General features: G+C 45.0%; 1 protein-coding gene across 1 annotated transcript in view; it reads right to left on the bottom strand.

Moving 5' to 3' along the window:
- LOC126425151 (kallikrein-13-like) overlaps positions 1-17,242 on the bottom strand; it is a 104,576-nt gene extending 87,334 nt beyond the window's left edge. Inside the window, exon 1 of the mRNA XM_050088102.1 lies at positions 17,007-17,242. Within this exon, the coding sequence (XP_049944059.1) occupies positions 17,007-17,196 (190 nt within the window). The 5' untranslated portion in view covers positions 17,197-17,242. The remainder of the gene's footprint in view (positions 1-17,006) is intronic.
- Between the last annotated feature and the right edge of the window lie 4,327 nt (positions 17,243-21,569).

The following is a 21,569-nucleotide window of genomic DNA, read 5'->3' as shown; positions in this document are numbered from 1 at the left end:
ACAGACCTGTGACAAATCGTGCTGCCCTCTCTGTAAACATTCACTATCCCCTGTTAGTCCTATCTGGTACAGGTCCCACACACTTGATTAATATTCTAGGACGGATCATATGTGTGATTTGCAAGCAGTCTCCATTGTAGGATGATTGCATTTCTCTATTACTCTACCAACAAAACCGAAATGTGCTCTCTGTTTCACCTTTCACTAATGCCATATGATCGTTTCATTTCCTGTCCCCACAAAGTGTTATGCCCAGAGTTTCCTATGTATTTACAGATTCGAGCTGTGACCCACTGTCATTACAGTCATAATATACGACGTTTTTTTACTGCTCTGAAGTGCACAAATTTAAATTTCTAAACATTTAAAGCAAGCAGCCAATTTTTGCACCACTTCAAAATCTTGTCAAGATCTAATTGAACATTTGTATAGCTTTTTCTGTCAGTATTCCGTCGTAGATAACTTCGCCATTTACGAAAATCTGGAGCTCCTATTAATATTGTCTGCAATGTCATTAATATACAGTATGAAATGGAAAGGTCACAACACACTTCCCTAGGGCACACACAAAGTTAGTTCTACATCTGCCAAAGGCTCTCCACTGTGTAATCCTTACCTAGAAATCCTTAATCCAGTAATAAATATCGCTTCACCCCCCCCTCCCCCACACACACACACACAAGATCATACTTTTGATAATAAACGTAAATGTGGTATTGAGTAAAATGCTTTTCGGAAGCGAAATGATCATGTATCCACCTGAATGCCTTGATCCACGGCGTTCAGAAGATCGTGTGGGAAGAGTTCGAGTTGGTTTTCACATGCTCTGTGTTTTCAGAATCCACGTTGGTCAGCATGGAGGAGGTCATTCTTTTCAAGAATCTCATCACGTTTGAGCTCAGAATATGTCTAAGAATCTACATCAAACTGATATCAAGGATATTCAACGGTATTTTCGTAGATCACATCTACTACCCTTCTTTTTTTTTTTTGTGGTTTTAGGGCGCAAAACTTCTATGGTCATTAGCGCCCAGCCCGTGACGTTGAAAACAGGAAAAAAACGAAATTTAAAATCAGCAGCAATGGGAACAAAGTCATAAAATTTGAGAAACTAAAGGCAGAAGGAATGCTTAAAAATCCACTATAGAAAGGGGTTGGTTGTCCCCCCAAAAAAAAGCTTCAAACGACTGACGTCATTTCACTGTCACTAATAAACCGTAGAACGCGGTCAGTTGAGCGCGTGTCAACTGCTAAAAGCGACGATAGATCAGGCGATAGCTGTAGACGGGAGCGTAACGGATTAAAATAGGGGCATTCAATTAAAAGGTGTCTGACCGTCCACAGCTGAGAGCAGTGGGGACAGAGTGGGGGAGGATCACCGCTTAAAAGATGTCGATGACTAAAAAGACAGTGCCCTATCCGGAGTCGAGCTAAAATTACCTCCTCCCGACGACGCGTTCGGGAGGAAGAGGTCCAAGCGCAAGGAAGGGCTTTCACTTCCCGCAATTTATTGTGGGGAAGTGTTGACCAATGCGCATGCCATAAACGAGCAACTTGGCGACATAAACCGCTCCGTAGATCGGTAAACGGAAGAGACTGAATAGCTGGCCGAGGAAGAGATACTGCAGCCTTGGCCGCTATATCGGCCGCCTCATTCCCACAGATACCAGCGTGTCCCGGGAGCCAGAGGAACGCCACTGAGACGCCCCCCAGGTGGAGCAAGCGCAGACAGTCCTGAATCCGGTGGACCAGAGGGTGCACAGGGTAAAGAGCTTGCAGACTTAGGAGAGAGCTGAGAGAATCTGAGCAGATTACGTACTGTATCCGCTGATGGCGGCGGATGTAGTGGACAGCCTGGAGAACAGCGTAAAGCTCTGCAGTATAAACCGAACACTGGTCGGGAAGCCGAAAGTGATTTGGGGTGTCGCCAACAATATAGGCACTCCCTACACCTAACGATGTTTTCGAGCCATCGGTGTAAATAAATGTGGCTTCCGTCATTTGTGCACATAGAGCAGCAAATTCCCGACGGTAAACAAGTGTAGGGGTACCATCCTTGGGAAATTGACATAGGTCTCTGAGCAAGTCGATCCGGGGACGGAGCCAAGGCGGTGCTGTACCCCAAGTTGTCAAGAAGGTTTTAGGAAAGCGGAAGGAAAGAGAATGGAGCAGTTGACGGAAGCGGACTCCCGGGGGTAGTAGGGAGGAGGAGCGGCCTGCATACCCGACATCAAAGGAGGCGTCGAAAAAAAGGTCATGGGCTGGATTAGCAGGCATGGAAGACAGATGGCTAGCGTAACGACTCAGAAGGACTGCCCGCCGATTGGACAGCGGAGGTTCAGCAGTCTCAGCATAAAGGCTTTCCACAGGGCTGGTGTAAAAAGCTCCAGACACTAAACGTAATCCACGGTGGTGGATAGAGTCGAGACGCCGAAGAATAGACGGCCGAGCAGAGGAGTAGACTATGCTTCCATAATCCAATTTCGAGTGCACTAAGGCGCGATAGAGGCGGAGAAGGACCACTCGGTCCGCTCCCCAAGAGGTACCATTCAGGACACGGAGGGTGTTAAGGGAACGCAGACAGCGAGCCGAAAGATAGGAAACGTGGGAGGACCAGCACAGTTTTCTGTCAAACATAAGACCCAAGAATTTAGCGACGTCGGAAAACGGAAGGTTGACAGGACCTAGATGTAAGGAGGGCGGAAGAAACTCCTTACGTCGCCAAAAATTAACACAAACGGTCTTACTGGGTGAGAAACAGAAGCCGGTTGCGATGCTCCACGAGTGGAGGCGATCGAGACATCCTTGAAGGCGTCTTTCAAGAAGGCTGGTCCGTTGAGAGCTGTAGTAGATCGCAAAATCGTCCACAAAGAGAGAGCCCGAGACATCAGGAAGGAGACAATCCATAATTGGATTAATGGCGATGGCAAACAGTACAACACTCAGCACGGAGCCCTGGGGTTCCCCATTTTCTTGGGAGAAAGTATGGGAGAGAGTAGTGTTCACCCGCACCATAAATGTCCGCTCTGCCATAAATTCGCGAAGAAAAAGGGGCAGCCGACCTCGAAAGCCCCAAGAGAACAGTGTGCGGAGGATGCCTGTCCTCCAACAGGTATCGTATGCTCTCTCCAGATCAAAAAATATTGCTACCGTTTGGCGTTTCCGGAGAAAATTGTTCATGATATAAGTGGAGAGAGCAACAAGATGGTCAACGGCAGAACGATGCTTTCGGAATCCGCATTGGGCTGGTGTTAGAAGACTGCGGGACTCCAGCCACCAAGCTAAACGGTAATTCACCATACGCTCCAAAACCTTACAGACACTACTCGTGAGAGAAATGGGGCGATAGCTAGAGGGGAGATGTTTGTCCTTTCCAGGTTTCGGAACGGGAACGACAATAGCTTCCCGCCATCGCCTGGGAAAGGTACTGTCGGTCCAAATTCGATTATAAAGGCGAAGGAGGTAACGCAGGCTATGGGTTGATAAATGCAGCAACATTTGGACATGGATACCATCCGGTCCTGGGGCGGAGGAGCGAGAAGAAGAGAGTGCATGTTGGAGTTCGCGCATGGAGAAAACAGTATTGTAGCTTTCGCGATTTTGAGAGGAGAAAGCAAGATGTCGCACTTCCGCTGCACGTTTCTTCGGGAGAAACGCTGGCGGGTAATTTGAAGAGCTCGAAATCTCAGCAAAGTGCTGACCCAATGAGTTAGAAATTGCGACGGAGTCCACTAAGGTATCATGCGCGACAGTGAGCCCAGAGACTGGGGAGAAACTAGGCGCGCCTGAGAACCGTCGAAGCCGACTCCAAACTGCCGAGGAGGGAGTGAAGGTGTTAAATGAGCTAATAAAGAATTTCCAGCTTGCCTTCTTGCTATCGCGGATGACACGACGGCATCGCGCACGGAGCTGCTTATATCGGATACAGTTGGCGAAAGTTGGATGGTGACGGAAAATGCGAAGAGCACGTCGCCGCTCACGTATTGCGTCACGGCATGCCTCGTTCCACCAAGGAACTGGAGGGCGCCGGGGCAATTCGGAGGTGCGTGGTATTGAACGTTCCGCAGCTGTGAGAATAACGTCGGTAAAATGTGTGACCTCATCGTCGACGCTGGGAAAACGACGGTCATCGAATGTCGCTAGATACGAAAAAAGTGTCCAATCGGCTTGGGCAAACTTCCAGCGTCGCGAGCGCAGATATGGCAGTTGAGGCTGCAGTCGAAGAACACATGGAAAGTGGTCACTCGAGTGTGTATCATCAAGGGCAAACCATTCGAAGCGCCGAGCTAGCGGAACAGTACCGACCGCAAGGTCCAAATGGGATAAATTTGCCGTGGAGGCACACAAAAATGTGGGGACCCCAGTGTTGAGGCAGACTAGATCCGCTTGGTGGAAGACGTCTAGCAATAGTGAGCCACGTGGACAAGGATGTGGAGATCCCCAAAGCGGGTGGTGGGCATTGAAGTCCCCAACCAGCAAATAGGGGGGTGGAAGCTGATCAAGAAGATGAAGGAGGTCAGCTCGTGCCATTGGTGTAGACGGTGGAATGTATACCGTACAAAGAGAGAACGTGTATCCAGAAAGGGAAAGACGGACGGCGACAGCTTGGAAGGAAGTGTTTAAATGGATTGGGTAATAATGGAGAGTATCATGGAGCAGAATCATGAGTCCTCCATGGGCTGGAGTGCCTTCAACAGAGGGGAGGTCATATCGGACGGACTGAAAATGAGGGAGAACAAAGCGGTCATGGGGACGCAGCTTTGTTTCCTGAAGACAGAAGATGACCGGCGAGTAGGATCGTAAGAGGATCGACAATTCCTCCCGATTGGCGCGAATGCCGCGGATATTCCAGTGGATAATGGACATAGGGTGAACAGAAAATGGATGTATGTGACCAAGGGTGCTGTCAACTCAACGACTGCTCAGAGCTTGCGACCAACAGCATGGAACGGCATTCAGTCGAAGGCAGAAGATCCTGATCCATAGGTTGGTCAGGAGCAGCTCCTGCCACCAACGATCGGCCAGTTGACCGGCCACCAGCAGTGCTCCTCGGCGACACAGAAGATGGCCGAGGGCGATTTCCGCCAGGTGGTGCTGTAGATGGGACACGCCTTGGCGGAGAAGGAGAGGAACTGTGTTTCTTCGTAGCCTTCTTGGAGGTATGTTTAGATGAAGGAGGAACCGACGGTTGTGAAATTGCAGTACGTAAAAATTCTTCACGAGAATGCTCTTTTTTCGAAGACTTGGCGTCTGACTTTTGGGCTCGAGATTTAGCAGAACCCGACGAAGGGTGAGCCATAGAGTGGGCAGGCGAAAGTGGTGAGGTTGAACGGGCGATCTTTGCGCTGGCCGATCTGACGACCGTGGTACTAAATGTGAGGTCGCAAGTCTGCGTGGCCGCCTCCTTTGTTGGCCGAGGAGAAGCAAGGACAGTGCTGTATTTTCCTTTCTGAGGCACGGTGGGCTGTCGACTGGCGAGTAACTTTCGAGCAGCAAAGGTCGACACCTTTTCCTTCAGTCTTATTTCCTGGATCAGCTTTTCGTCCTTAAAAACGGGGCAATCTCGAGAGGAAGCAGCGTGGTCACCCATACAGTTGATGCAGCGAGGGGATGGAGGTGGACAAGCACCCTCATGGGCATCCTTGCCACACGTAACACATTTGGCCGGATTGGAACAGGACTGGCTGGTGTGATTGAACCGCTGACATCGATAGCAACGCGTAGGGTTTGGGACATAAGGGCGAACGGAAATTATCTCATAGCCTGCTTTGATTTTTGATGGGAGTTGAACTTTGTCAAATGTCAAGAAGACAGTGCGGGTTGGAATGATGTTCGAGTCAACCCTTTTCATAACCCGATGAACAGCCGTGACGCCCTGGTCAGACAGATAGTGCTGAATTTCTTCGTCAGACAATCCATCGAGGGACCGTGTATAAACGACTCCACGCGAGGAATTTAAGGTACGGTGCGGTTCCACCCGGACAGGGAAGGTGTGGAGCAGAGAAGTACGCAGCAATTTTTGAGCCTGGAGGGCACTGTGTGTTTCTAACAACAGGGTGCCATTCCGTAATCTGGAACAAGATTTTACAGGACCCGCTATTGCGTCGACACCTTTCTGAATAATGAAAGGGTTGACCGTGGAAAAGTCGTGACCTTCGTCAGACCGAGAAACAACAAGGAACTGTGGCAACGATGGAAGAACCGTCTGTGGCTGAGACTCAGTGAACTTACGTTTGTGAGCAGACATAGTGGAAGGTGAGGAAACCATTGCGGAAGAATCCCCCATGATTACCGGCGTCTCCGATAGCGCGCTCCTCCCTTGTGGGGGCCCTCACCGAGGGCACACCCGCCTTAGGTGATTGTTCACACCTCAGGTCACACCTCCCGACAAACGGACGGAGGGACCAATCGGCACTTTCGGAAGGTATCAGCTCGGGTAATCACCCCTCCCTGGGCCTGGCCATTACCAGGGGGTACGTACGTGTCCTACCTGTCTACCCGGGGCGGGGAATTACGCGTTACCCCGTCACCGGCTACGCATGGAAGTGCGTGGGTCGGCCTTCAGACACGCACAGGGAGGAAAGAAGAGAAAGGGAAAGGAAAGGAAAGGGGGTCTCAAACGCCGCAGCGGAGAAAAGGGCAAGGAGAAGAGGGAAGGAAAAGAGAAGGACAGAGGAATGACGAGGACTTGCAAGTGTAAAAGCAAGGAATTTGGAACAGTTTCGAGCGTCCGTCTCCGGACGTAGGCACAAACCATACTCCCAGAGGGGGAGAAAGGGAAGGAAAGAGCCAGAGGTGAGGGGGGGGGGGCCAAGATGGGGGACGGGGAGGGATGCGGAAAGGGAAGGGAAGGTATGCAGCCCGGAAAGGAAGGAGGGCCACATTAGCTCGGGGTCCCGTGCTCGCTACGCACGTGTCCACAAAAGAGTTGTGGATCCCCTGGGGGGACTACCCTTCTTGTAGACAGGTGCTATCTGTGCTTTCTTCCAACTGCTGGACTGGGTTTTATGTGCTAGATATCTACGATATATTATAGTTAACAGTTGGACTAACGTAGCCTCAAATTCAGCTAGAATCTGACTGGAATTTCATCAGGCATTGGGGCTTTGTTCAATTTTGGCGATTTCTGCTGATTGTCAATGCTGTTTCACTGACACTAGTTCTAATTGATTCATCTTTGTAGACATGTGAGGATTAAGTTGGAGCATTTCTCCTGGGTTTTGCTCTATAAAGCAACATTTGCAAATGGGTTTGAGAATTTCTGTTTTTGCTTTGCTACCCTCAATTTCAGTCACCATTGCTTCCATGAGTCGCTGGACACTATTTTGGTGCCACTAATAGTCTCTACATACGACGAGAATTTCTTTGAGTTTTGTGAGAGGTCCTTGGACAATATTCCTCTGCATGCATTCCTCTCTTGACAGCCAAAGGTGTTTCATACAGAATCCCCCCACCTCTAGCCCTATACTTTGTTTTCCACCTATCACACAGTAGTCTCTGTTACTTAACAAGTTTCTTTACAGTGACTGTATACCACAGAGGGTTTCTCCCACCATGAACCATTCCACTAGACATACATCTGTCAAGTTGATGATCAATATTCCTTTAAACCAGTGCCAAAGTTCTTCTACATGCTTCTATCCACAGCTAAAAGTTTTGAATTTCGTACTGAGATATGACATTACAACTTCATCTAGTTTACTTATAATATAAATCCTCGTATTCATTTTATTTACAGTTTGTACTTTGGTTATCACTGTTGCTTCAGCTGCCTCATGGTCACTGATAGTACTGGGAGAACAGCGGTGTCAGCACAATTATTTATTGCAGGTTGCCTACATTCAGTGGCAAACATATTGTTCTCTTTTGATTGACAGGTCCTTAACCTATTGTTCTGCTAAGAGTGTTAAGAGACCCTGGGGATAATCGACCCCTTTGATTGACAGGTCCTTAACCTAATGTTTCCCCACACCTCCCTTTCCTTCTTGTCCTCTTCCACTTTCTCCTTCCCCATCCTTGATACAAGCACACTTTAGATATCAGTTTGATTAAGTAATTAATTAAATCGATCAATTAATTAAATCCACCCTCTGGGAACACCCTAGACCTCCCACTCCCGGAAATTACCGGAAAAAAGACTCAGTTGATCAGCCATTTGGAGAGAAATAGATTGCAGTGTAGGAAATATTGTTTAAACAATTTAGACAATATGTGGAATATTGTTTATTTAAACATTATTTGGATACAAGAGCATGTATGAAATATAGTTCATTTATTTATGCAAAGAATTTGGTGGGTGGTGGGAAATCGATTGCGGTGTATGGAATATTGTTTAAACAATTTGGACAATGTGTAGGATATTGTTCATTTAAACAATTTATGGGTTAGAAGTTGATAAATGGAATATTGAAACAATTGCGATGCTTTTTCATTCCAATTGCACAAGGAATACCATCATAAAACACCCATCACACATAATTACACTGTTAAAAATCTTTCTATCGTGAAGCATGTACCGTCCACTGTCCTGCACCCAGTGCCACACCACACTATGTGCATGTCGCTTGGGATCTCGCAAAGTGATGTGTCTGTCAGTGGCTGCGCCATGCATCAGTGTGCAAGAGGTGTCTGCACAGGCCTTGGGACTGACAGACCAGAGTCATCCGAGAAATTCCTGTCGAAACACATGCTCTCTCTCTCTCTCTCTCTCTCTCTCTCTCTCTCTCTCTCTCTCTCTCTCTCTTTCCCCCCCCCCCCCCCCTCTCTCTCTCTCTCTCTCTCTTTGGTCCTGTAGCATACCACTGCTGGATCTGCATGTAATGTTAGTCGTGGTCGGACCAAACTGCAAACAAAGCTGTGTTTGCCAGGTAAACCCCTGCACAATACTGATGCACATGGAACTCCTTACAAGGCAAATGGCTGACTAAGAGTTGATTCCACCATAGGCTGTACTTTCTTTAATAGGGAATGGTTTCAGTCTGTTTGACACATTGGTTCTTTTTCTTAGGTTTTACGATATGACGTTATCTGTGTCAGCCAACCCTAATTTTACAATATCTATATCGGACGGTATTGTGGAGAACAGCGTTCTTGACAGAGAAAAATAAGTTCCTCCTGCTTTAACGTAACACTTGTATATAATAGTTATATCATCTTTATTGGGGTCAGAGTTAAGGATCTCCACTTAGTTTATAGGTAGATAGTTAAAACTCTATGCAGACAGAACATAGCTGATGAGCTTTTCTCGGTCTGCAGTATCTGGAAGACTTACCTGTACATCTGTGAATTTTCGTGTGATCTGATTACCCCAGTACACAAACTGAAGAACGTTATTAAACACACCACAGCAGTCATTCTGTATGTTATCCGTTAACTGACGCCACATGGAAGCAAGTGAAAGAGAGTAAAGTGGAGCATATTGTAAATACTGTTTGTTAACATCTAGTACACGTAAGCACTCTTGCATAAGGTCGAATACACGATCCATTCTGTAGTTGCATATTGTAGCCTCCAACCCGGTAATGCCATGCTGTTTAGCCAAGGAAGGCCTAAAAGTTTCTCATAGTCGCATGTGTGGACACTTTATAAAATGTGGTTATTAATATCTTTGTTCACTCCCAGACTTGTGATTTGACATATAAATTTGTTATATATCTTTACAGTTGGAACTTAATCGCGTTAGATAGTCTATTCCAACTGTCATATCGTTTTCCAGAACCACATTGGTATTTGCCTTGCGATCTCTTTCCATGCAGAAGTCTAGGATTGATATTAAATAGTCGTACATTTACATTTTGTTAAAAATTCCGGCAAAGTCTTGTGTTATGTCCAAATCCAAAAGATAACAGTTGTCTACCTGTACCTGCTCCAATATTCCAGGCACCTCTTTCATTAGAACATCTATTTCAACGTAAGATAATTCCACTTCATTTGGTATAACCACAGGATTTTTATATTTCCTCGAAATAGTTTCCAGTGCTTCCTTGCCGATTTTTTCACGTACCACTCTTGCCGTCACACTGTCCTTCCCGTGCAAGAGAAAAGGCAGCTTCGCCTTGACGCCATGTTTCGCAGTGACGAAATTGGAGATTCTACTGCATAGATAATAGTTAAATGGACCACACATTACCTTCTTTGACATTACCGAACGTCCTCTTCCTAATTGTTCTTGACAGTCCACTTGATCACAGATTTTAACTATCAATATGTTATCGCAAAACGGCTCTGTAGTAGGTATAAGCACATTTACATTCTTCTTGCTAAGTAGTATACCATTTTCTGTATAATTTATGTTGCCAATGGCAGTAACCAGATTATCCAGGTTCTGCTGTAGTAATCACAAACAGAAGCGTTCGTCTGTTGGTCTTATCTTGCTCCTGCTGGGGGATGTTTAGCACTTTGGAGTTGACACTTTCAACTATCACGGAGGACTGATCAGTTACGGCTCTCAGGCATCCTTTTGTACCCTAAAGATCCAAGATGGCGGCACTCCCGGTCACGTGGTTCTGGTCATACACACTAGTTAACTTCTAGCACAGTTGCGCTATTGTGTTGTCTGCAATGTGCGCGTGGAGGGGAGAGAGACTGTCGGTCGTGAGTACCATCCTTATGATGGTTTTTTTAAAGTCACACACAGTTTTTGTTTACTTTCCAGTACTGAATGTCCTCTCAAACTGCAAATACAGCCTTGGACAACTTGGGACCGTTGCATAAGAAGTGAAGGTTTTGTAATGTCTGTAACATTGCCTGTTCCTTTGTTTGGCGGCAAACTACAGCTTGCATCATCAAATCTTTGCTATATGTTGTTCATATTCAGGTCTACATGAAATAAATGGTTGTAACTCTGTCATGAGTTGCATTGAGAAGTAGACCTATCCTTTTTATTTCTTGTTGGTGACTAGTTTCAGACAGTTGTGTCCAGTTTGAAACCATCTGTGTGGTAAGTGTGACAAATACAGGCGAAAGCCTATGTACAAAAATATCCCCTGCAGCGATGATTGAAGGGGTACTAACGGCTGACTTAACGACAGTAAATAGACCACATAGACTGGACATTTGCTGTTGTTGCTATTTACTGTTGTTAAGTCGGCCATAGCGCCACTTTGATCATCGCTGCAGCTACAGTTTTTGTACATAGGCTATCGCCTGTGTTTGTCACACTTACAACACAGATGGTTCCGAAATGGACACAGGTGTCCTAAACTAGTCATCATCAAGCAATGAAAAAATACACTTCTCAGTCCATCTTACGAGGGAGCTAAAACCATTTATTTCAATTATAAAACAAGTTGAGAACCTATTTTTCATGTGCAGCATGCTGCAAGTTCGTCAGGTCTATTTGTTTTTCTTTCTTTTTTTTTCATTTTGATTCTTCAGCGACAGCTGTACAAATGTTTCGTCCATACTACCGTATGACTTCTCAACGACCTGTGTGTGTGTGTATTATCAGGAAGAAGTCGTCCTACATCCTTTGTTCATGGCTGCTAACTTTTCTGTCTTTCGAATTACCACTGATGATTAGCCCTAGGTTTTACCGATCGTTTGTATCCTGAAACTGTTTCGCAATGGAAGACCGTAATAGAAACCCTAATTTCAGTCACCAACGCCGAAATGTCTAATACTGAGATAAGTGGTCGCAGAAGAGAAATGCAACTACACTCACACGTTAGTGGGAAGGTATCTGGACCAGCTGAGATACCTGTAAGCTTCTACAGAGATTATGAGAATGAACTTGCTCCCGTTCCAGCAGCAGTTTATCGTAAGTCGCTGCAGCAACTAAAGGTACAAGAAAGATCATAGGATAGATGCACAAAATTATGGAGTTACATCGTTGAGGTCAATCTGTTGTAGAGCTATTGAACATGTTTTAAGGTCACCTATTATGACGTTTTTGAAAAATGAAAATATCCTGTGTTAAAATAAGACGAGACGCACTGAAATTTGGTGAAACTCAGCTCGCTCCATTCCTCCACGAGATCCACAGTGCTGTAGACATCGGCGCTCAAGTTGATGACGTGTATCTTGACTAAGGGAAGCGTGTGGTACTGTCCCACATTGTCCTTTAGTTAAAAACATACCAACTTAGCGATATCGGATCAGGTTGGCGACTGGATTCAAGACTTCCTTGGTGTCAGAACTCAACACGTCGCTCTTAATGGACCGAAAACGATAGATGTAAACGTAATTTCAACAGGGCCCCAAGGATGTGACAGAACCGTTACTTTTTACAATTTATGTTAATGATGTAGTTGAATGTGTTGGAAGGTCTTTACGGCTGTTTGCAGATGATGCAGTTGCCTAAAAGACAGTAGCAACACTAATAGAGAGTAACGATTTTCAGAGTGAGGTCTGATGACCGGCAGTTGACCAAGAATGTAAATAAACGAAAAATATTGCGCATATGTAGGAAACGAAATCCACTACTGCACAACTACACTATTGATGGCAAATTGCCAGGCACAGTAACATCCATGATATGCCTAGGAGTACCTCTGCAGAGCGACATTAAGTGGAATGATCACATAAAACAAACAACATGAAAAGTAGGTGCCAGATGGAGCTTCACAACAATAATCTCAAGAAATTGTAATTCATCCACAAAAGAGTGCCTTAGAAGGCGTTTGTTCGACAGATTCTTGAGTATTACTACTCCATCTAGACCCATTACCAGGTTGGATTAATAGAAGATAGAAAAGATCCAAAGAAGAGCGGCGCATTTCGTCACTGGATCGTTTAATCAGCGCGAGAGTGTTAAGGAGATGCTCAACAAATTCCAGCGGCAGACGTTACAAGAAAGGTGTTGAGCATCACGGGAGGCTTATTATCGAAATTCTGAGAGAGTGAAGTGCAGCCATATTTACCTGTGCAAATATGCCTCTGGTAGCTGCACCTCTGTCGAATGTAGCTGAAAATTGGTTGGGCTATTTTAAATAATGTGGTCTATACCAGATTTTTGGTCCAATTGCACTTTGTTGTGGAACAAGATACAGTTTATGACCATATTGAGTCTCATTCACTATAATTTATGCTCAGATAAACAGCTAGCCACATACTACATTTGATAGATGCCCTACACCACTGTTGGAGTGCGGTAGCCTATCTCTGAAGTGACCCAGAAGTTTTCGAGTGGCAAGTTAATCATCAAGACTTTTCCTAATTAGACTGTCCTTTCAAGTATATAGTCAGGTTTTCCAAAATGCGCCATTATATTTCAATAACAATGCTTTAACTAGAAATGCTAATTACCCTGAGACTTAATGTGTCCAAAAGTTAGCATATTTCCAACATCAACTGCAGAGATACTTCGTTTATTAATACGAACTTTTTATTTACTTTGTCTGAAGGTCAATAACGAGATACATATTTACATATGAACAATGATAACGAAGTTAGTAATTACTGGTACTTGTGACAAGCATAGTTTTTAGGTAAATTAATTACATATACAGGTTCTCATTAATTAAATCCATATACTGGATAATAAAGCTATTCGGCGAAGCACCGAGTCAATATTTAAAATTTTTTGCTATTGCACATAAGTAATAATCTCGAAGATATTTGCAAAAATTAAAATAAAAGCAAAATACTAACGCAAATTCTTTACAGACGAATGGAAAAACTGGTAGAAGCTGACCTCGGGGAAGATCAGTTTGGATTCCGTAGAAATGTTGGAACATGTGAGGCAGTACTGGCCATACGACTTATCTTAGAAGGAAGAATAAGGAAAGGCAAACCTACGTTTCTAGCATCTGTAGACTTAGAGAAAGCTTTTGACAATGTTGACTCGAATACTCTCTTTCAAATTCTGAAGGTGGCAGGGGTAAAATACAGGGAGCGAAAGGCGATTTACAATTTGCACAGAAAGCAAATGGCAGTTATAAGAGTCGAGGGACATGAAAGGGAAGCAGTGGTTGGGAAGGGAGTGAGACAGGGTTGTAGCCTCTTCCCAATGCTATTCAATCTGTATATTGAGCAAGCAGTAAAGGAAATGAAAGAAAAGTTTGGAGAAGGTATTAAAATCCATGGAGAAGAAATAAAAACTTTGAGGTTCACCGATGACATTGTAATTCTGTCAGAGACAGCAAAGGACTTGGAAGAGCAGTTGAACGGAATAGATAGTGTCTTCAAAGGAGGGTATAAGATGAACATCAACAAAAGCAAAACAAGGATAATGGAATGTAGTCAAATTAAGTCAGGTGAAGCTCAGGGAATTAGATTAGGATATGAGACACTTAAAGTAGTAAATGAGTTTTGCTATATGGGAAGCCAAATAACTGATGATGGTCGAAGTAGAGAGGATATAAAATGTAGACTGTCAATGGCAAGGAAAGCGTTTCTGAAGAAGAGAAATTTGTTAACATCGAGTATTGACTTAAGTGTCAGGAAGTCGTTTCTGAAAGTATTTGTATGGAGTGTAGCAATGTATGGAAGTGAAACATGGACGACAAATACACTCCTGGAAATGGAAAAAAGAACACATAGACACCGGTGTGTCAGACCCACCATACTTGCTCCGGACACTGCGAGAGGGCTGTACAAGCAATGATCACACGCACGGCACAGCGGACACACCAGGAACCGCGGTGTTGGCCGTCGAATGGCGCTAGCTGCGCAGCACTTGTGCATCGCCGCCGTCAGTGTCAGCCAGTTTGCCGTGGCTTACGGAGCTCCATCGCAGTCTTTAACACTGGTAGCATGCCGCGACAGCGTGGACGTGAACCGTATGTGCAGTTGACGGACTTTGAGCGAGAGCGTATAGTGGGCATGCGGGAGGCCGGGTGGACGTACCGCCGAATTGCTCAACACGTGGGGCGTGAGGTCTCCACAGTACATCGATGTTGTCGCCAGTGGTCGGCGGAAGGTGCACGTGCCCGTCGACCTGGGACCGGACCGCAGCGACGCACGGATGCACGCCAAGACCGTAGGATCCTACGCAGTGCCGTAGGGGACCGCACCACCACTTCCCAGCAAATTAGGGACACTGTTGCTCCTGGGGTATCGGCGAGGACCATTCGCAACCGTCTCCATGAAGCTGGGCTACGGTCCCGCACACCGTTAGGCCGTCTTCCGCTCACGCCCCAACATCGTGCAGCCCGCCTCCAGTGGTGTCGCGACAGGCGTGAGTGGAGGGACGAATGGAGACGTGTCGTCTTCAGCGATGAGAGTCGCTTCTGCCTTGGTGCCAATGATGGTCGTATGCGTGTTTGGCGCCGTGCAGGTGAGCGCCACAATCAGGACTGCATACGACCGAGGCACACAGGGCCAACACCCGGCTTCATGGTGTGGGGAGCGATCTCCTACACTGGCCGTACACCACAGGTGATCGTCGAGGGGACACTGAATAGTGCACGGTACATCCAAACCGTCATCGAACCCATCGTTCTACCATTCCTAGACCGGCAAGGGAACTTGCTGTTCCAACAGAACAATGCACGTCCGCATGTATCCCGTGCCACCCAACGTGCTCTAGAAGGTGTAAGTCAACTACCCTGGCCAGCAAGATCTCCGGATCTGTCCCCCATTGAGCATGTTTGGGACGGATGAAGCGTCGTCTCACGCGGTCTGCACGTCCAGCACGAACGCTGGTCCAACTGAGGCGTCAGGTGGAAATGGCATGGCAAGCCGTTCCACAGGACTACATCCAGCATCTCTACGATCGTCTCCATGGGAGAATAGCAGCCTGCATTGCTGCGAAAGGTGGATATACACTGTACTAGTGCCGACATTGTGCATGCTCTGTTGCCTGTGTTTATGTGCCTGTGGTTCTGTCAGTGTGATCATGTGATGTATCTGACCCTAGGAATGTGTCAATAATGTTTCCCCTTCCTGGGACAATGAATTCACGGTGTTCTTATTTCAATTTCCAGGAGTGTAGTATAGACAAGAAGAGAATAGAAACTTTCGAAATGTGGAGCTACAGAAGAATGCTGAAGATTAGATGGGTAGATCGCATAACTAATGAGGAGGTATTGAATATAATTGGGGAGAAGAGGAGTTTGTGGCACAACTTGACTAGAAGAAGGGATCGGTTTCCAGGATATGTTCTGAGGCATCAAGGGATCACCAATTTAGTACTGGAGAGCAGAATGGATGGTAAAAGTCGTAGAGGGAGACCAAGAGATGAATACACTAAGCAGATTCAGAAGGATGTAGGCTGCAGTAGGTACTGGGCGATGAAGAGGCTTGCACAGATAGAGTAGCATGGAGAGCTGCATCAAACCAGTCTCAGGACTGAAGACCACAACAACAACATGAAAAAGTACATCAGAAACAACAACATCCAGACTGAATGCATTTGGGGTAGTTTGTAGAGCCACCTCTGTGTTTGCCAAGATAATGTTATCATCAGCTTACTGAAGTTTGATGACAGTTGTTGTGGTTCTGTTGCTTTTAGCTCCGAGTCTGCTGAGGTTGAGTAGCTTACCTTCAGTTCTATAAGCTACTTCAACACCCAACGGTAGGTTTTCCTGAACAAGATGAAGTAAGATTCCCACAAACATAGAGAATAGGCTACGTGTAATAACGTATCCCTGCTTACTGCTGGCATAACCTGAAACATTTCTCCAGGTCCGTTGCTGGCAAGGACAGTGGCATTCATGTTATCATGTAGAAGCTGGAGTATTTTGATGTATTTTCCAGGACATCCATTTGATGCCTGATATTTCCAGAGACCTTCTCGATTAAGAGAGTCAAAGGCTTTAAAAAGGTCTATGAGTACCTTGTGCAGGGGTTGGTTCTGTTCTTCACATTTTTCTTGCATTTACCATGCACTGAAAATCATATCTAGCGTGCCTCGATTAGGTCTCATGAAATGACACAATGAGAAAACTATGGAAATTAGAGCTAATGGGGACCTTTATCGATGGTCATTCTTCCCACGAGTTATTTGCGACCGAACAGGGGTGATGGATCAGCTAGTGTCACCAAAAATACACACCACCACTCATCGTCAGGTCGTTTGTGTAGTAAAGTTGTTGATGTGTGACTCACTCGAGGTGTTGACTAACCTTGCCAGTGCATGCCCCTGACACAGTGGGCTGCAGACAGCACCCACTTGGGTGCCACGATCGTGACGCTGCACGACAGTGTCGTGATCTGCTTCAGGATGAAGATGTACGCGGCGAACGGGTAGAGGCCGACGTGGGTGACGAAGCCGCCGAACACCCTGGCGTGTGGCGACCAGCCCACGTCACTCATGTCGGCCGTGCGGCGCCACGACTCCACAGCCTGCCTCCCTAGCCGGATCTCGTCGGCAGTGTTGAGGCTACAGCGCGCCGTTGCGATCAGCGCGCCCCAAGCGGCGATGCGGCACACCACCACCATGACGCAGTAGTCCAAGGACGGCAGGCAATTGTCGCCTTGGATCCTCCTTTCTATCATTTGAGCGTTGAAAACAGCCAGGGAGAACTGAACGTATGGTACATTTCAATCAATTACTGACAGTATAGGAATCACACTGCATTATGAAATCTGATAATGTCATCGGCAGCATTACACCAAATTTTGTTTACGTAACAAAGCGACAGCGTTAAATACTGTCAGCTGTTTATCGATCGTTATGTGACGTCTCTGATGCTACTCAATAGCCTCTCTGCATCTATCAGAGCCTCTGGCGTGTTTACATTTGCAAATTTGCATTCATTGTCTCCATCTCCTCCTCCTCCGTCAGAAGCATGGAGGTAAGAATAAGTACCTCCATGGTCAGAAGGAAGAAACCACACACTCAGAAATCGACAGATATTTGGAAATTAAACAGTCAGATATTTGTCAGAAGGAAGAAGTGAATTTTATTGCTACGAGTGTAGGAAATCGCCACACATTCGGAAATAAAGAGCCATATATCTGTCGGAAGGAAGAAGATGCACGTTATTGCTCCTTGTGTCACTCACAGCAATTTAAACTGTTCTCTTAGGTTCCTGTCTAACAACACTCTCTGAAATCGCCGCATATTCGGAAACAAACAGCCAAATATTTATTTCATTTTTCATTCTTTAATCAAACGGAAACATCAAATAACGGCGAATATTGCAGAAATAGTGGTATTAATTCATAAGAAAGCCCCAGAATGTGTTAACTGACCTAAGATACAAAAATATTAGCACATTGTGAGATACAGACTTATGTCTTGTCTCCATGACCCACAAGCTTAAGTCTATTTATATGAAATTTGTCTTAAGTCTTTGTTATCATGATATCTCTCGAAAGCCTGTTCCGTTGGGCGCTATTTATTAACATTTAATAAGAAGGGTGACGTGTTTGTTATACATTATCAATGCGCTGTTGCCATGAAATGGCATACTGCAAGTAATAATACGAAACAATTAAATATTCGAATATAAATATGGCGTCTGCCGGATCGATCGCCGATATTCATCATCATAGGCATTTACTCATTGACAAGAATGAAATGTTTTTTGGTAGCGCTATCTGTGATTCTTTGGTGGCTAAATAGTCCAACTCTAGAGTCACAGAATTTTGTCGTATTTGACTTGAGGACATCTTCATATCGTTTTGTTTGCCCTCCCTGATTGCGTTGGCCATTCTTCAATTGGGAGAACATGATTTGCTTAAGGAGACGGGAGTTTGGGATGCAGATGATACGATGAGCCCAACGAAGTTGGTGTACGCCTAAGGAGAATATGAAAGGAAAACGATAGGATCGGCGAACAAACAACAGCATTTTGATTTCTTCCAGAATGCTGTTGTTTGTTTGCCGATCCTACCATTTTAGTCTCAATATTCTCCTTAGGCAGCGCTGGTGGTATTTTTCTAAGGACTTTAAGTGATGCCTATATATGGTCCAAATTTCACATCCATAAAGAAGTGTAGGCAAGATAACGGCATTTTAGACTGTAAGCTTAGTTTTAACACTGAAACCATGGTTATCAAACACTCTTAGTACCTGCACACTTTCTGCAGAAAGATGGCCTCCCAGATATGGAAAATACTCTACTATCTCTAGAGGTGTTCCATCAACTGTGATAACTGGAGCTGCTGCAGTGGAATTTGGGGCTTGCTTGTGTTTTGTCTGTGTTAAGCTCTAGACCAATGGATTTGTATTCCAGACTGAATGCATTTGGGTAGTTCGTAGATCCTCGTCTGTGTTTGCCAAGATAATGTTATCTTCAGCTTACTGAAGTTCAATGACAGCTGTTGTGGTTCTTTTGCTTTCATCTCGGAGTCTGCTGAGGTTGAACAGCTTACCATCAGTCCTATAAGCTATTTCAACACCCAGCGGTAGGTTTTCCTTAACAAGATGAAGTATGGTCCCAACAAACATCGAGAATAGGCTAGGTGTAATAACACATCCCTGCTCACTGGTGGTGTAACCTGAAACGTTTCTCCGGGCCCATTGCTGGCAAGGACAGCGGCATTTATGTTGTCATGTAGAAGCTGAAGTATTTTGATGAATTTTCCAGGACATCCATTTTTCCAGAGTGCTTCTCGATTAACAGAGTCAAAGCCTTTAAAAAGCGCTATGAGTACCTTGTGCAGGGGTTGTTTCTGTTCTCTACATTTTTCTTGCATTTACCTTGCACTGAAAATCATATCCAGTGTGCCTCGATTAGGTCTAATGCCGCCCTGAGTTTCAGGTAGGGTTTTTGCAGCCAGAGGAATTATTCAGTTGGAGAGAATCCTAGCAAGGATCTTTCCAGCTGTTGGGACTAGTGATATTCCTCGGTAGTTTCCACAATGGGTCTAACACCCTTATTGAATATAGTTATAATAGTGGTGTCACGCAGATCTGCAGGTATTGTCTCAGTGTTCCACATCTTGGTAATAAGGATGTGAAAGTTTTTGCTTAATTCGGTACTGCCATTTTTAAAAAGTTCAGACGAGATTTCATTCAGTCCACGGGCTTTGTCATTCCTCAGCTGGTGGATAGCTTCTTCAATCTCTTGAAGGGCAGGATCATTACTCGTATGGTACTGAATGGGTTTTTGTGGTATTTTTGTAAAAACGTCCTCGTATACCTCTGAATCTCTGTTCAGAAGTTCTTCAAAGTGCTTCTTCCACTTACAAGGGAACCTCCGCATCGCAGTTATAAGTTGGCACAGTGGATAGGCATTGAAAAACTGAACACAGATCAATAGAGAAAACAGGAAGAAGTTGTGTGAAACTATGGAAAAAAAGTAAAATATACAAACTGAGTAGTCCATGTGCATGACAGGCAACATAATGGATAATGTGAGTTCAAGAGTGCCGTGGTCTCGTGGTTAGTGTGACCAGCTGCGGAACGAGAGGTCCTTGGTTCAAGTCTTCCCTCGAGTGAAAAGTTTACTTTCTTTATTTTCGCATAGTTATGATCTGTCCGTTCGTTCATTGACGTCTCTGTTCACTGTAATAAGTTTAGTGTCTGTGTTTTGCGACCGCACCGCAAAACCGTGCGAATAGTAGACGAAAAGACGTGCCTCTCCAATGGGAACCGAAAACATTTGATCCCAAGGTCATAGGTCAACCGATTCCTCACAGGAAAACACGTCTGATATATTCTATACGACACTGGTGACGGCATGTGCGTCACATGACAGGAATATGTTGTCGACCCACCTAACTTGTACACTTGGCGAATGGGTAAAAGAATTCTTCTACCTTGCCAGATTTAGGTTTTCTTGTGGATGTGATAATCACTCCCAAAAAAGTGATGAAAACATAAGAGTTTGTCACATAAACTAGAAATAAAAAATTATACTTTTCACTCAAGGGAAGACTTGAAACAAGGACCACTCATTCCGCAGCTGCTCACGCTAACCACAGGACGAGGGCGCTCCTGATCTCACATTATCCTTGATGTTGCCTATGTTGTACATGGATTACTGAGTTTGTATATTTTGCTTATTTTTTCATAGTTCCACACAGCTTCTTCCTGTTTTCTCGATTGATTTTCAAGGCCTATCCACTGTGCCAACTTGTAAATAAATCTGAGGGAGGTGCGATGGGGAGGTTCCCTTGTTGGAGCCGATAGATGCCGAGTCATTAAAACGTTGTGTAACGTCTTTAGACCAAAGGAGGTTTAGGGCTATTTCTGGAGGGGCCATAGATCGCGTTTGTGGCAGTGACGAAGTCTCTGGAGCTGTTGGTTTCTGCTAAATTTTCCGTTTAGGGTTGATTTTATAGTCCACCACTGGTTTTTGAGAGCTCTGGATTTCCTTTGAACATCAGCTATGGCATGGAGATAAGCTAGTTACTTGTGGACTGATTTTGGGTCATTTTGGCAGGATTGTAGGCATTTTCTTTATATAACATACTTTGAAGTTTATCATCATTTTCGTCAGCCCTGTCTCGAGGTTTTATTTCGATGAATCCAGTTGATTCTTGTCAAATCGAAAGCATGAAGGTTTTCAGTATTGACCAGTGTTCTTCATCATTGTCAGGACACTCAGCAGGTAACTTTTACTTCACAATGTTCTGGAATTTCTTTTAGTTATATAATATTTAGCAGATTTTTTACTTGTTTCTTTTGCTTACACCGTTTGGGTGACACTTGTAGAGCCATTACTGAACGGACTATTTGATGATTTGTCCAGCGGTCATCAGACAGAGCTACAGTTCTTGTGATCCACACATCA

This window comes from Schistocerca serialis, chromosome 10 (genome assembly GCF_023864345.2).
Source record: "Schistocerca serialis cubense isolate TAMUIC-IGC-003099 chromosome 10, iqSchSeri2.2, whole genome shotgun sequence".
NCBI classification, from domain to species: Eukaryota; Metazoa; Arthropoda; class Insecta; order Orthoptera; family Acrididae; genus Schistocerca; species Schistocerca serialis.
This window is presented reverse-complemented; position numbering and strand designations above follow the sequence as displayed.